At 41.2% G+C, this 13,306-nt stretch overlaps 1 protein-coding gene across 4 annotated transcripts in view; it reads right to left on the bottom strand.

Moving 5' to 3' along the window:
* NHEJ1 (non-homologous end joining factor 1) overlaps nucleotides 1-10,295 on the bottom strand; it is a 138,076-nt gene extending 127,781 nt beyond the window's left edge. For all 4 annotated transcript variants that reach the window (XR_006101345.1, XM_042444974.1, XM_042444982.1 and 1 more), the window contains exons 1-4: nucleotides 10,107-10,295; nucleotides 9,101-9,310; nucleotides 3,378-3,516; nucleotides 996-1,054 (exon numbers count right to left, since the gene is read on the bottom strand). Coding sequence is in view for 3 of the 4 variants with exons in the window: in XM_042444974.1 (XP_042300908.1) it covers nucleotides 996-1,054; nucleotides 3,378-3,516; nucleotides 9,101-9,310; nucleotides 10,107-10,295 (597 nt within the window). In the remaining variant the exon portion in view is untranslated. The remainder of the gene's footprint in view (nucleotides 1-995; nucleotides 1,055-3,377; nucleotides 3,517-9,100; nucleotides 9,311-10,106) is intronic.
* Nucleotides 10,296-13,306: the final 3,011 nt, after the last annotated feature.

Genomic DNA, 13,306 nt, shown 5'->3' with positions numbered 1-13,306 from the left:
CTGATGTCTTGGTTATTTTAACTAAAAACAGAAGAGGAAGGAAAACAAGAAATACAGAGATAAGAAGGGTGGGTGGGGGCATAATTATTACCAGGAAGAAAAATGCCAAATGACACAAGAGAATGAAAGGAAGACCTGCCACAGAGTACGGTCCATAAAAACAATAAGGAGTGTTCTGGATTCCTGCTCTGGCTGCTGAACAGTTTTAACATCTACTTTATCAAGAACAGAAAAGATGATAAAGGCACGACGATTTTATAGCACCAGGGAACCCAGAAGCTTCAATATTAGCACTGGTAGGTAAGAGGGGAAACACTTTGCAAATGCTTTATCTGTTATGCAGAGACTATTAATCAGGGCAAACCTCTAACTTGTATCAGTTTGACACCAATTTAACTGTCATAACTTACCCCCAAAAATCTTAGGCATTACAATTTGTTGCTGGTGCTAAGAATTCTTAGAGATCCTAGTTCTCCTTCATACAACTAGAGCCCCTATGATTCCCTGGGGACAGAGAATATCTAGCCATTGTTTTACCTCATACATCTTCAGGAGAAATATGTCTTAAATTAGTTCTCACTAATGCTAATTCAAAATCCATGACACACAATCATACATTATGTTAATCCAGCACCACACAACAATGGTACATTAACCGTTCCTTCATAGCATGACTCTAGAACAGTGTAGAAAGACACTATCACACAAGCTTATGTTAAGTAACTGCACCTCTTAACATTAATATAAACAAAGCCCCCTTTAGTACAACCACACCCATACTCATCCACATACTGTATAACCACAAGTCATAATAACTACTGGCATTATTGCACAGGACAAAAGAGAACCAACTGAAACAAAAAACAAACTCAGAGAACCTTGCACTGCACTCTACACAGTGAGAGCTCACAATAGCACATGAAACTATAACATTCCAAATTATTTGCGAGAGGCCTTATCCTAAAAAATGAAGACTGAATGAAACATTCTCCTACCTGATTCTGAAATGTCTGCAGGAAAGATTCTTCCTTAAAAGGTTCTGTTTTGAGACGTTCTGCAAGAGAAGCATGAAGGAGAGTGGAGTCAGAAGCCTTCCTTCTAGCAAGGTGTGCAAGCCTTTGTGTGCCACCTTCTTGTTCAGTCCCTATAACACAGTGATTCCCAAACTTTGGTCCTTCAGATGTTTTGGATTTCAGATCCCAGAAGGCCCAGACAGCTTGGTCACCAGTCAGGAGGTCTGAGAGCTGAAATCCAAAATATCTGGAGGACCAAGTTTTTGGAATCACTGCTATAACATTATGCCTCCCCTGTGGCAAGATGGCTCAAGAACTCCCACCTAAACACACAGAAGATTAATCAACCTTCTCAGCCCTCATGCCCATGGGGATTTAGATCACAGTCCTAGAATGGGCAAGGGGTGACTCCCTTGGAGTACACATTGATACAACTAAATTTGTTAGTAAGAACATCAGCATGTTTGATGCTGCACATATGGTCTCCAACCAAATAGTTCTGAACTAAAGGGTCCAGGTTGGGGATCATTCACAGACCAAACTCCAGCCTATAGGTTAGAGAAGAGGAACATGTGGGCATCCACTGTTATTTAGATTGCAGCTCCCCTCAGCCTTAGGCAGCATAGCCAATAGTAAGAGATGCTGGGAGTTACAGTCTAACAACTTCTTAAAACACTCACTTTTGTTCCTGTAATCAAAGACAGTCTATATCCCAGGACATATAAAAACAAGATGTACTGAAGGATCGTGTCATGTAATTCACAACAATTAGATATCTAAGAACAGAGCACTTTACTCTGGTTGCTGGAAACCGGCACTGGAAACCGGCACTCTATAGAAAAACTGAGGCCAACTCTTTATCTCTTCCAATCTAAGGAAGCAGAGCTCCCTTCTGGGTAGAAAGGAACAATTTACTGAGCAGTGGTTTTTCTACCCCAGATAGCTTGTCGTTTTAGACTAATGGAGAATCAAGGCATGACAAGTTATACATATATAAGTTTAATAAATGCAATGCATCCAACTATGGAAAGTCATACTTCCACAAAACTATGTGCATGTGTGAATGCAAACATGGATCAATCAGGTCAGGCCTTGACTCAGAGGGAAGGATCTTGCTTCTAAACAATCATCTAAAAAGGAAAGTGGAATCTCAGGCCACCTGTACAAAATAAGTTTCAAGCAGAAAGTCTGAGTCGGAAACCTGGCCAGAAAGATATAATCATGGTAATGTATGAGCTCCATCACCCAAGGAGACTTTCTGCTGTGCTTTCTGCAACCGGACTTATTTATCTCGGATTGGCCTTTTTAGTCATCAACGCGCTTGTAGAAAGAGTAGGATGAGTCCATCCTGAATCTTCGTTCGCGAAGAAAAGCCAGAGAGAGAGAGAGAGAGAGAGAGAGATGAGCTGCAAACAACCTTATTCAGGCCCAAGGTTTCCAAAGTGGCTTGCTGTTTCCTCTCTGAAAACAATGAGTGGCCTCAAATAGAAACTTGGAACACAGCAAAAGCCCCTTCCACAGGTGGCAGCTACAATATCTCTAGGTTGAACAATGACTGACAACAGTGGCTAGCAACTGCTTGGAGGAACTGGGCAAGGGCCATACTTTACCAAGGAAGAAACCCTGGGACACTTCCCAGCCATTAGAAACTGTGGTCAGGGAAAGGAGGAATTCAGCAAGACGTGACAATATGCTGTGTGGTTTGGCAGATGAAAATATGAGACTGCTGCCCTGTTCTTCAAGAATTAATCCATGATCCACAACTTGGAAATGCTGTTGTACTACTACTACAACAGAAGTTGGTGAATTCTGTTAGTTTCACTCCAAAAAGAAATTGTTCCAAGTTCTGCCCTATCTAAGCAACTTCACCAATCCATATCTATAAATAAATATTATTATTATATTTATTATATTATCTAGCCTGGATCCTTCTGTTCTCTGACTGTAACAAGTAGGAATGACATTTAGATCCAGCAGGTAGGCTCATGCGTTTGGCTGCAATTTTATGGTGTGGCAAAGGAAATGAGACAGGACCCCCAATTGCTTTCTGAACTTCCTCACAAGAGAAAGAGCAGCCTGCCTCCATTCAAGCTCCATTTGAAGCTGGCACTGGCCCAGCTCCATGGGTTGCAGCCAAATACTCAAAGGAAAGGAAAGAACCCTTTGGCTAGGCCCCAAGTACTTCAGCTACTGGTCAGTGTCCAGCACTTTCCACTCCAGAAGCAATTGACCCCAACACGTCTGGTTAACTAGTCTGCAGCAACTGTGTAAAAAACCCAGATTAGACTGGCTGAGGGCCAGTTGCACACTCAGGGCCAGGCTTCAGGAAGGAAAGAAGGAAGCTTGTGTCCTGAAGCACCTCACCTCTGCTGAGAACAGCCCCGCTTTCCCGATAATCTTCAATCTCTGCATCCTTCTGGTATAGCAACGATGCCAGCTCCCGCGCTTGACACTGCAACACCAAGCTCATTGCCATCAAGGGCCGCACAAGGTGTTGAGACATCTGTCATAAGGTACAGAAAGGAAGACAAGAATCAACTATCAGTAATAGCAGTGGGCCTGGCACTAGTACTTAAACTGACCTCAAAGATATCAAAAGTACCACGGAAGTCACACATTGCCTTCAATCCAGCACCTTCAAACAGGCAGTGATGTAAAACCTGACAAAGGCATAAAGCAGGCAGGAAGAAGCATCGTTCTCATGTGCCATATCCCCACTTGGGATGCTGCCTGGTGTAAAGCTACTGTTCAGAGCAGTCTAGGAACTTACTATTTTTGTCATCTGCCAGCAGAGGGCTCTACAACACAACTGTCAGCACAGACTTGTTTTTAAAAAGGTTAGTACCAGGTTTCAGGTTCCTCCTACAACAAATAAAGGTATGGTCTTTCCTGTCCTAGCACTTCCAAGATGTTGATTGAGAAAGGATAGTATAAGTAAGCCAGAAAAACACTAAAATCAAAGGTAAAACTTTGCTGTCAAAAGCTGACTACATGAGGGCCTGTCTCCTCTATGCACTCCCAAGCTTCACATACAAATTGTAGACTAAGGGAGTTGCAAAATACTTCTGCTGATTCAGGAATTATAGCTAGCCCTGACTCAAATTCAACAAAAGAAAGATAATCCACCTTCAATGAAAGCAAACAAACTCAGAAATTGATCAAAACACTGGCCATACATAGTGTGCTGTAAACATTTGGGTTCAGTTTTCTTCAGCACAGTACCTTCCAGATGTGTTTAGCCTACACCTGTCATCATATCTAGAAAGCATGCTATCTGTAGATTATGGAAGCCGTACTTCAACTACAGATGTGAAGGACCACTTCAACTGCTGTGGCTCCATGCTATGAAATTCTGGGATTCATAGTTCTGCGAGATATTTAGCCTTCTCTGTCAAAGAGCTCTGGTACCACAACAAACTACCATTCCCAGAATTCCATAGCATTGAGCCAGTTAAAGTGGTGTCAAACTGAATTATTTCTGCAGTGCAGATGCAGCCCTAGGTACTATGAAACTGATTTTGTTTAGAAAGTGCTTGACTTAGATGCAGAAGAGTCATTGTGACATTGGCTTGCCTTAAGCAAGTCATTCAATTTTTTTAGTGTCAAACTGCTGTGGAGGAAGCAGACTTGAGGGTGGCAGCATGCTGGATGAAAAGGTTAACTTCTTCCCCCACCACCCCTTAGAAAACTCTCCCCATTCCATAGACTAATTAGGCTTTGTGGGAGGGAATCTTTTATTTGTTCATAGAGAGATTTTTTAAAATTATTTTGGTAAGACCAGTAGATATAAAGGAGGGTGAGGGCTCAGAGGGGAGAGACCATACATTAAATCAAAAGGTGCCACAGGTTGGCTCAGCTCTGCAAGCTAGCAGTGCTCTATTCCTGCTACAGAATAGCTAAAAATCATTACATGAAGTTAAGTAAACTATAATTCTACACAGCCCAATTTACAAACTTCAGCCAAACCCACATTTTCAATTCATTCATTCATTCATTCATTCATCTACAGATGACTTCTTGGCATCTCTGTATCCAAATGTTAATTAGGTGGCAAGGAGAGGAAAGATGCATGTGATATTGAAAAAGAAGCATCCCAGCAAACGTCCCCCTGCCAATATTTTTCAGTCAACTGTCACTTCAGCACAAGTTTTTTGGTGAAATATGAATCCATGCAAAAAATCAGCTACATAAGAAGGGAATCAGTTTCACATCTGGCCATAAGAACACCCCAAAATTGCTGAAATGTGGGTGAATAACTTAGTCATAAGAAGGAAATAGCAGCTATGATCTTCCCAACTGCACTAATTTGTAGAAACAAGCTTTGAATTGACACACATTTTCTAGGACTGCCCTCTTTCCTGTGATGTTTGTGATGCAGACAAGGAGATGGACCTTTAGTTAGAGCAAATCAGGCAATGACCATATTCCTTGGATCCCATACTAGGAGAAAAGTGGGGTATAAATTGAATAACTAAATTAATAAATTCCTTAAACCAAATATCCAACCAAAGCTATCCTAAGTGCTCTTGAAGCATAACTTGCTTACTGTACATAAAGCCTAGTTTGACACTCTAAAAGAAGAGACATATATACATAACTGATCCTAAAGTTTAGGGACCACAGTATAACAGACAAGGAAGCAAACAGATATGAGGGGCCTCAATCAATCTACCCATGCAGCTTTATCCAATCCAAGCTGTAACTCATATAGATGAAATTCTCCTGTTTCCCAGCATAACACCAGCAAGTGCCCATGCTTAGCTTAAAAACTTAGATCCAAAACACATTGCAGAAACAATCCAGTTTGAGACCGCTTTAACTGCCCTGACTGAATGCTAGGGAATCCTGGGAATTTCAGTTTATTGTGGCAGCCGAGCTCTCTGACAGAAAAAGCTAAATGTCTCACAAAACTACAGTTCCCAGAATTCCTTAGCATTCAGTCAGCGCAGTTAAAGCGGTCTCAAACTGGATTGTTTCTGCAATGTGTTTTGGACCTTAGTTCACCAGGGTAGGTAAAAAAACCCAGAAAACACTTGACAAACAACAGATAATGTTAAATAATACCTAGGCAAAGGGAGTATCCCATTGCATTCTCCTGCTGGTGGAATTTGCTTTATCAGCACAATCTGGGGGAAGAGGCAATTGCACCCCCAGTCTCTTGGATAACCTCGGATAACAGGAGAATAGGGAACCATCTAGAGCAGATTTCTAATAATAATAACAAGGCAAAAGGTCCCACTGCACAAAAAAAACTTCTGTTCATACAATACTGGTTTCTCCTGACTGTCTAAATTCTGGAATCATTAACTATCAAATGCCAGTGTTCTTTAAAGTGAAACAGGACAAGTCTAGAACGCTATTTTATCTTAGAAAAGTTTGCCGCATATTTCACTTTTTGTCACTGGATTCAAGTAATAAACATAATTCTAGTGACACAGCACAGCCTGTTTGAGTCAGTGCACACCATTACCTGGGTATGTGGTGCCCTCTGCTGTATACTTGACAAAATTGTAGCAAGTCAGCAAAACTACAAGACTGTAGACTTATTTATCTACCCATTTCACCAAAGCTGGTCCTAAAACATCACAAAGTCACCACTTTCTAGGTAATAAGCAAGCCTTAGAGCCTTTGGGATTATATTTGATTTGAGCCACCTTGGGAGAACTTAATTTCAACAGGTGACTTGAAAATATTTGGAATATATACATCAGCTTTAGCCTCTCATTGCACTAAGAACTATGAGGCAGTACAGACCAGCACTTTGTGACAGCCTGACTGCAGACTAGGGATGAACTAGGACGGGGCATTTACATGCTCAGAGCCCGGGTTCTGCTGCACGTGCACCATTATGGCACGCACCCATCCACACGGGGCACACCATTACAAAGCATGGGCGGCACCATTATAGCACTCCTTCCAGGAAGCTGCTTAGAGCTGTTTCTTTTTAATAATAAAATAATAATAATAATAAATTTTATTTCTATCTTCCCGCCTCTCTCGATGGATCCAAGCGGGATCACAACACGGTTAAAATTACAATTACAATATTGCAGCATTAGTTACTGCACCATTAAAACCACAGTTAAAAGAATAAAAGCATAAGAACATAAAAACATAAAAACCTGAAAACATTAACAACAATCAATCACGGGAGCAGCTGGTCTCGTTCCATACTAGTGGTCTCATAGGAGGTCAGGAGGATAAACGTGGCGAAAGAGCTCTGTCTTTACCGCCTTCTTGAAGGTTTCTAAGGATGTAACAAGGCGGGTCTCCTCTGGGAGTCCATTCCAAAGTCCAGGGACAGCTATACTGAATGCCTTTAGGGAAGTAGGAACACGTTTGAATGCTGGTATCTCCAACAAATTCTTCTCACTTGTTCTAAGAGTGCGGGGCGGATTATATAGGGAGATGCGTTCCTGTAAGTAACCCGGACCCAAGCCATGTAGGGCTTTAAAGGTAATGACCAACACCTTGTACTGTGCCCGGAAGCTAATTGGGAGCCAGTGTAGATCTTTCAAGATAGGTGTTATATGGTCAGGTCTCGAAGAACTAGTGACCAACCTGGCTGCCGCATTTTGCACTAGTTGAAGCTTCCAAACTTGATACAAGGGTAGCCCCATGTAGAGTGCATTGCAGAAATCAAGATGAGAGATTACCAGAGCATGCACTACAGCTTCAAGGTCTTTTTGGTTGAGGTAGGGTCGCGGTTGGCGTATCAACTGAAGTTGGTACCAAGCACTTCTGGCCGTCACATCCACTTGAGATGACAAACGTAGAGACGGATCCAGAAGTACTCCCAAAATACGAACTTCATCCTTCAGGGGAAGTGTGACCCCCATCAAGGAGTAGTGGACAAATTTCCCTCCCCGGACCTAAGGAACCTATGGCAAGTTCTTCCGTTTTCTCTGGATTCAGCTTGAGTTTGTTTTTCCTCATCCAGCTCATTACTGACTCAAGGCTGGGATTCAGAGGGGGATTCAGCAGGGATTTTGCTCTCGAGAGGGAGTGGGTCGTTGTCGCAGTGTGTGGTTGCCACGGCAACGATCCGGGACTAAAAGGGGAGGCGTTTAGCCACCCGTCTGTCAAGCCCCTATGTTCTGCTCTAAGTATCTGCCTTTGGTAGCTTGTGTCATCACAAGTACATAGCTCTAATCATATCTTCCAATTAAGAGTAAGCTGATATTAAATATCTCAATAAACTACCACAGGTCCAAAACACACTGCAGAAATAATGTAGTCTGAGACCACTTTAATTGCCCTGGCTCAACGCTAGAGAATTCCAGGAATTGTAGTTTTGTGAGACATTTAACCTTCTGTGTCAAAAAGCTCTGGTGCCACAACAAATTATAGTTCCCAGGATTCCCTAAGCACTGAGCCAGGGCAGTTAAAGCGGTCTCAGACTGGATTGGCTATGATGAAAAAGGGACTTTTTCTATTCATCTTAGGCCCGGTACACACCGCCAGGCAGCAATGTCCTGGTGGCAATAGTAGAGCCCCAGACTGCGCACCAACTGCACGGTTCTGAGCCCTACTATGTGTGGGCGGTACCATAATTGCATGGCACCGCCCACACAGGGAGCGTGTCTGTGATGTGTGGGCATCTGAGCGCCCACATGTCTTCCACAGGAAGCGCCGTTATAGGGCTGCCTTGAAGCCCTTATGATGGCACAAAAAAGGAGCCGCTCTAGGCAGCTCCTTTTTTGCTGTGCAGCTGTACCACGCCATTTGATTGCTGCGGTAACGCGGTGCAGCAAGCTGGGGTGGCTTTTCTTCGCCTATCTGTCTCAGCCCTTAGTTAACTTTTGCAGATGCTTCAGTCAGCTATATGTATTCCCAGGCTACGCTTTAAACACATCCAATTCCAGGTAAATCCTACCAAGCATCTATCTTCTGCCAGTCAAAAATCAGTATCCCATCCTTACCTATGGAATCCAGAAACCAAGCTATAACTCATGGGTGAGGAAACATTAAACTTTGAGATGTCTGGGGCTATAGCTCTCTCAGTCCCGTATAATTATCCATGCTGGTTAGCCACTGACACACCACCCTTCTTCTCCTCAATCCATGACTATTCTTTTTCAGCTCACCATTTCAAGAGGCACAGCCAAACAGTGAAAGTCCCAGTAGAAAGGCAATCCTGACAGTTCACTTTTCACATGGAGAGTCAGCATGCTGGAGCTTAGTTGGCAGGAAAAGGAGGTAGAACTGTTCTTTTCCCCTTCCAGAAGGGGACATATCAGAGTGTTCAGGTGGTTCAGGAAGGAGGACACATGTGCTGTCAATCTCTTGTTTAGCTCCTGGGTAAAAGAACAACACACAAACAATACATATCCACTGCAGGAATGGGAAGTCGTCCCCCAATAACAAATGGACAAAAGTATTTCCACCACCTCTTCTCTCTGGCCACCACAGTTATTACTGGGATATATGTACACAGCCACGTAGTACAGAAGCTCCAAAAAGCATTTCCACAAATTTTTGTAGGTCTAAGAATAATTTGTCTCCTGTTTGTTTCTGTTTTGCCACACTATTAGAATGGGGAAGAATTAAAAACATATTTAAAAGGACAGAATGAAACCAGAACAAAAAGTCTAACTTTTCAAAACGTAATTTGTACAGAGAGCAAATATTCCCTAATAGTTGTGTTGCAGTAATACCACATTGCCAGTCTCTCAGAATACAATAGTTGTGCCTGGGAAAATGCAATTAACATTTGCAACTCCCCCAATGACATATTCATTATTCAAGTAATTGCCAGACTGAAATGAAGCCATACAAGTAGCACCTATGAGGTAGCATTCTAGCCACTTCTGGCAATGTACCAAGTCCACATACACCCAAATCATACCACAATGCAAACTAAACACACACATATAGCCTACACCACAGGTTTTTTTTTTTTAAAAAAATGCTTAGTTTCAGCATAGAGTGGAAGACTTTTTTCTAGTGATTTACAGGATGCGCCTAGAAACAGTATAGCACTCGGGATTTCAAGACTGCTGGACATTTGCAAAATAAGGCTTCTGACAATCAAGAATGCCTTCTCTCTGCAAAATTACCTTGCACATCTCACAACTTTAATTCTTCACATACCTTTGACCTCTGCTGTATCACCTCAGTATCTGCAGTCTCATACCACATATTGCTGAGATCAGAGAGGAGTAAGGCGTAACCTGCATCTCCAAACCATGCCTTGACCATCAGTGTAGTGGATTCAGCAAAACAAACTGAAGTCCAGGGCTGCTGAAGGAGGATACTTTCCAAGTCCTTAAAGTTCTCCATTCTGTAACCATAATAAAATTTACTTCCAGATGTTTCATTTATGCATACTGTTCCTTATTTCTACACAATAAACAAATTGTATACATCCTTAAGGATCAGTGAAGATCAATCACAGAACTTGCCCACCACCCTTCAGCACTCATATTCAGATTAGTACAGAACAAATTAGCTTTTGAAAATATGAATGAATGAATTGATTTATTACGGCACACAGCCAGCATATAATATATAATCAGGATTTGAGGTTACAATGTTTTATCCTTAATATATTAAAGTAAAGACCCAGAGCTTTCATTCTAAATGACCTCACTTAAAATATTAATTTTTAAAATAAATTAGTCAAAATGTTCCCAGTTCACTGGACATATAAACACTGAATTTGGGCACACCAAGATTTGACCCACCATTATGATGGGAGTAGGAACAAAAAAGCTATAAAAGAACAGCAATAAAAAATCCCTCTCCATTTTCAGCAACAAAGCACATCCTTCAGAAGATCAGGACCTATCTCTATCCTACACTGCTTTGTAGACAAAGTGCAGTCTAGTCTAGTGGGTATCTTAGGAAGCCTCCATACTATCAGGCCTGGGTATGAATTTATCTGTTGTAAGTAACAGGCAAAGCACAATAACAGGAGTCAAATTAAGATTATCATGTGTTGAAAGGAACAACCTGCAAAAAAAATCTAAAGATAGACAGGCCACTTCCCCTAATTTAGGAATCCCCTATTCATCAGTTAAGTTCATGCATTCACATTCTTTAAAAAATAATTTTAAAAAGTTGTTTGTTTATTTATTTCATGTTTATGCTGCTTTTCTCCCAGAAAGAGGCCCAAGACAGTTCAAAAGATCAAAACCTTTTTTAAAAAAATTACAATAAAAATGTGTCATGATTAAACATTTAAAAGCCTGCCTGAATAAATAAAATAGGATAGCCATGTTGTTGACTGTGAAACAAATTTCAAAATTCACATGGTAGTGTCACCCTTATTAGAACAATCAAAAGGCACAAAATTCATTATGCTAGTCTCTTTGTCAAATATATTAGCTGGAGGTAATAGATCAGACCAAGGCTCTCATTGGAAGCAATGATGATCAAGTTGGAGACTATCATACTTTGGCCAAATCATGAGAAGACACGGATCACTAGAAAAAACAATAATGCTAGGAAAGGTGGGGGCTGGAAGAAAGACAAGAAGACCACAAAACATATGTATAGACTCATGGGCGGGGGGGGGGGTAATGGGCAAGGGCTTCCAGGACCTGGGCAAGGCAGTGGAGGAAAGGGATTCTTGGAGATGTCTCATCCACAGGGTCACCATGAGTTGGAACCGACTGGAAGGCAGCTACTGACAACAAGAAATCCTTTACACACACACACACACACACACACACACACACACACACTTTTATTCGTATTTTTAAAAAGATAAAGCATAAGTAAAATATTACAACATTACACACAACATCAAACATTACACAACATTCAAACTCATACAGACTGACAACATGAAAAAGAAAACTTCCCAGCTTCTTCATATCCTCCCATACCCTCGTAATATTCAAATCATACTTCTTATCTTTACATAACAATTCCGTACACCCTACAAAGCAATATAAATCTTATTGTATTCCTTATTTCCCCCAAACCAACCAAAACAAAATTTGTTATGCCAGGCCTATAATAAAACTTATCCCCTTATTTTTTTTCTATATATTTCAAACGTGGGTGCCAGTCTCTTTTTTAAATTCTCTATTGGATTCCTTCTTATCAACTGAGTTAATTTATCTATTTGCATATATTTGTATAACTTATCTGGCCACATATTTATATCCGGCATTTCCTTTAACTTCCACTTAACGGCATACACTACTCTTAGCAGCTGTGATCATATAAAAATTAGTTTTCCAAATTTCTAACAAAGATCCTCATTAACCACCATACTTAGTAGGTAAAATTAGGGTCTAAACATTCTTCTTTCTACTGTATTTCTCTCATCTGCGTGTGGATTTTCCCCCAATAATCCCTTGACTTCTCACAGCACCACCAGGGTAGATATCATGGTCACTAAGGACCTTACCACATGGGGGCTTTTTGAGCGTCATTTCGCATTGGCCGATTCGTATTCGCGTCATATCGCATCGTTCATCCACACTCGCGCTCTCTGAATATGCTTTGCCGATTCGTATTCGCGTCATATCGCATCATTCATCCACACCTGGGCGGCCTTCCGGATCGAGGTCTTGCGCATCGGCCAATGCATATTCACGCAAAGCGAGGCCACTGCAGATTGGATCACCACACCAGCCCAATACAATGTGTGTTCGCCGATGCGCATTGGCAGCTTTGCACATGCTCTGTGGGGCTCTGAACGGGGCGCAACATTTTTAACTTACAGGGGTGAAGAATAAGGTCACTGTTTAGCACGGTATATCGCGAGATTTGCTGCCTTTAGCCACTTACGAAAGGGGTATGCACCATCTGTATATGTGTGTGTGTGTATGTATGTATATATATATGCACACACATAAATACATACATACATACTTATATATATACACATAGCCTGAAGGCAGGGAACCGTCCAATTAAAAAGATTGTATGCACAGCGCTGTGTAAATTTACAGCGCTTTATAAATAAAGGTTAATAATATATATATATATATATATATATATACACACATATATACACACACACACACACACACACACTTATAGTGTTACTGCCAAAAGTGTGAAGCCGTATTTATATGTGTACATACACAGCTGTGTGTGTGTGTGTATATATACACATACATATACATATGCACACTCACGCATATATATATATATATATATATACACACACACACACACACACACACACACACACAAACTGTGGAGCAGCTGAAAGTGTAATCCTGTATGTATATGCTTGCACACACATCTTTGTGTGTGTGTGTGTGTGTATATATATAATAATAATAATAATAATAAAATTTTATTTATACCCCGCCCTTCCAAATAGATCA

Source organism: Sceloporus undulatus, chromosome 1 (assembly GCF_019175285.1).
Source record: "Sceloporus undulatus isolate JIND9_A2432 ecotype Alabama chromosome 1, SceUnd_v1.1, whole genome shotgun sequence".
NCBI lineage: Eukaryota > Metazoa > Chordata > Lepidosauria > Squamata > Phrynosomatidae > Sceloporus > Sceloporus undulatus.
This window is presented reverse-complemented; position numbering and strand designations above follow the sequence as displayed.